Source organism: Cyprinodon variegatus, unplaced genomic scaffold (assembly GCF_000732505.1).
Source record: "Cyprinodon variegatus isolate N-32 unplaced genomic scaffold, C_variegatus-1.0 Scaffold1848, whole genome shotgun sequence".
Lineage (NCBI taxonomy): Eukaryota > Metazoa > Chordata > Actinopteri > Cyprinodontiformes > Cyprinodontidae > Cyprinodon > Cyprinodon variegatus.
The window spans coordinates 59577-61239 of NW_015152301.1; the positions used below are offsets into that span (position 1 = coordinate 59577).

General features: G+C 54.3%; 1 protein-coding gene across 1 annotated transcript in view; it reads right to left on the reverse strand.

Annotated features, from left to right (window-relative positions):
• Window positions 1-338: 338 nt before the first annotated feature.
• The window catches only part of LOC107104691 (protein FAM110B-like), a 3084-nt gene continuing 1759 nt past the window's right edge, over window positions 339-1663 (reverse strand). Inside the window, exon 3 of the mRNA XM_015404744.1 lies at window positions 339-1663. This exon is cut by the window's right edge and continues 13 nt beyond it. Coding sequence (XP_015260230.1) covers window positions 1103-1663 — 561 coding nt within the window. The 3' untranslated portion in view covers window positions 339-1102.

A 1663-nucleotide genomic window follows, 5' to 3' on the forward strand; every position in this document is an offset into this window, starting at 1 on the left:
ACTCCTTCTGTTAAAACTTTCTGTGACTTTATGGTTAATTTTACATCAATCAATGGTTTTCATATCTTCTGTTTTAATAATTTTACTTTATATTTAGCCTTTTCTAACATTACACAGCATAAAATAAATAATAAATTCATATTAACATCCCATTGGGCTCTGTATCGTCTGGGTGATCAGATAGAATGGCCTAGTCAAAGCCCAGATCTCCACAGGTGCGGCTGTAAAGTGTGGCAGCATCAGAACGGTGAAGGACCTTCTGGAAGACGCCGGCCGTTGGCCCCCCCCCCATGAACAGTGACACAGAGCAGAAAGGAAGAGGAGGCGGCGGTTCTTATGCAAACATCTTTATTAATGACGCCTCAGTAAAGCATCTCTCATCTTTGGGCATCCAGCGCCGGATTAGAAAAGCAGAGCCTGCAGCCGTCTGCAGCTCTGGGATCTGATTGCGTTGAACGCTGCAGCTTCCTGTGTGAGGAAGAGGAAGCTAGAAAACGCCTCCTGACCTCTGTGGACTCGTCCTTTAGTAAAAAATACTTCTCCATATAAATATTGGTCCGTTTGTTTCACGCTCTTCCTGAGTCGCTCTCCTCCATTCGCTCCGTCAGCCATCTACGCTTCATGTGACCATCATCATCATGTGACCTCCTTCTTCCGGAGGCGGTGAACCGATTTCCTGGCAGCGTCGGAGGAACCAGTTTCCATGGAACAGAATCCTGCTGAATGAACTGGACCAGTTTGTTCTGTTTAAGACACGCTAGCATGCTAACAGAAACATCTAGAAAACGTTTGTGGAAGCTTTATTTGCAGTTTCACAGTATGAACGGCTCCGCCCACATGGTCGCCGTGCGGCGCTTCTGAGGCCCAAACTCGCACCCATGCGCGCCCTCAGTACCGTTAGCATGGAGCCTTCCTCCGCCTTCATCATCACCGGCAGTAAAAACCGCGTCTTATTGCTGTAGAATACCTAGAAGGTCACTAGAGATGCACTTTTAGAACAGAAACTAAGACCTCTGATGATTGACGTCCATAAAAGTCAGTTGCCATGGCAACCAGAAGACAGAGGGTCTCAGTGAGGCAGCAGAACGGCAGCATCATGGCGCTATACGTTGGAGACGCCGCCCTGGGCCTCCCTCGCCTGCCGGATGCCGTACAGCCATTTGATGACCCGTGCGTTCCTCTCGATGACGGAGATCCCGTAGGGGACTCGCTCGTTCATCCTGAGGGGGCCGTCCTCCTCCTCATCCTCATCCCCGCCGTACTCCCTTGCCCGCTCGTCGTCCCCGCACTCGGAGCTGGGCGTGCTGACGCTCCGGAGCTTGGAGACGGACACGATGTCGGAGTTGGCCCTGGTGAAGCGCTCCACGCCGCCCAGCCCCTCCACCTCCTCGGGGTCCAGCCCGCAGTAGTTGAAGAAGCGCTCCAGGTCGGCGGTGGCGCGCGAGTAGCGGTCGCTGAGGTCGGACTTGGAGCGGTGGAGGGACGGGTGTTTGCGGGCGGAGCCCTTGGAGCTGGCGTTGGAGATGCGTGTAAAGGCGGGGGAGGCGGGAGGGATGAAGCCCGCCCGGAACAGCATGGGGCTGGGGGGCAGGGTTTGGGAGGAGGTGCTAACCTTGGAGGGGAGCTGGTTGTGTGACTGAGGAGGCGGTGGGGGTGGCGGGAG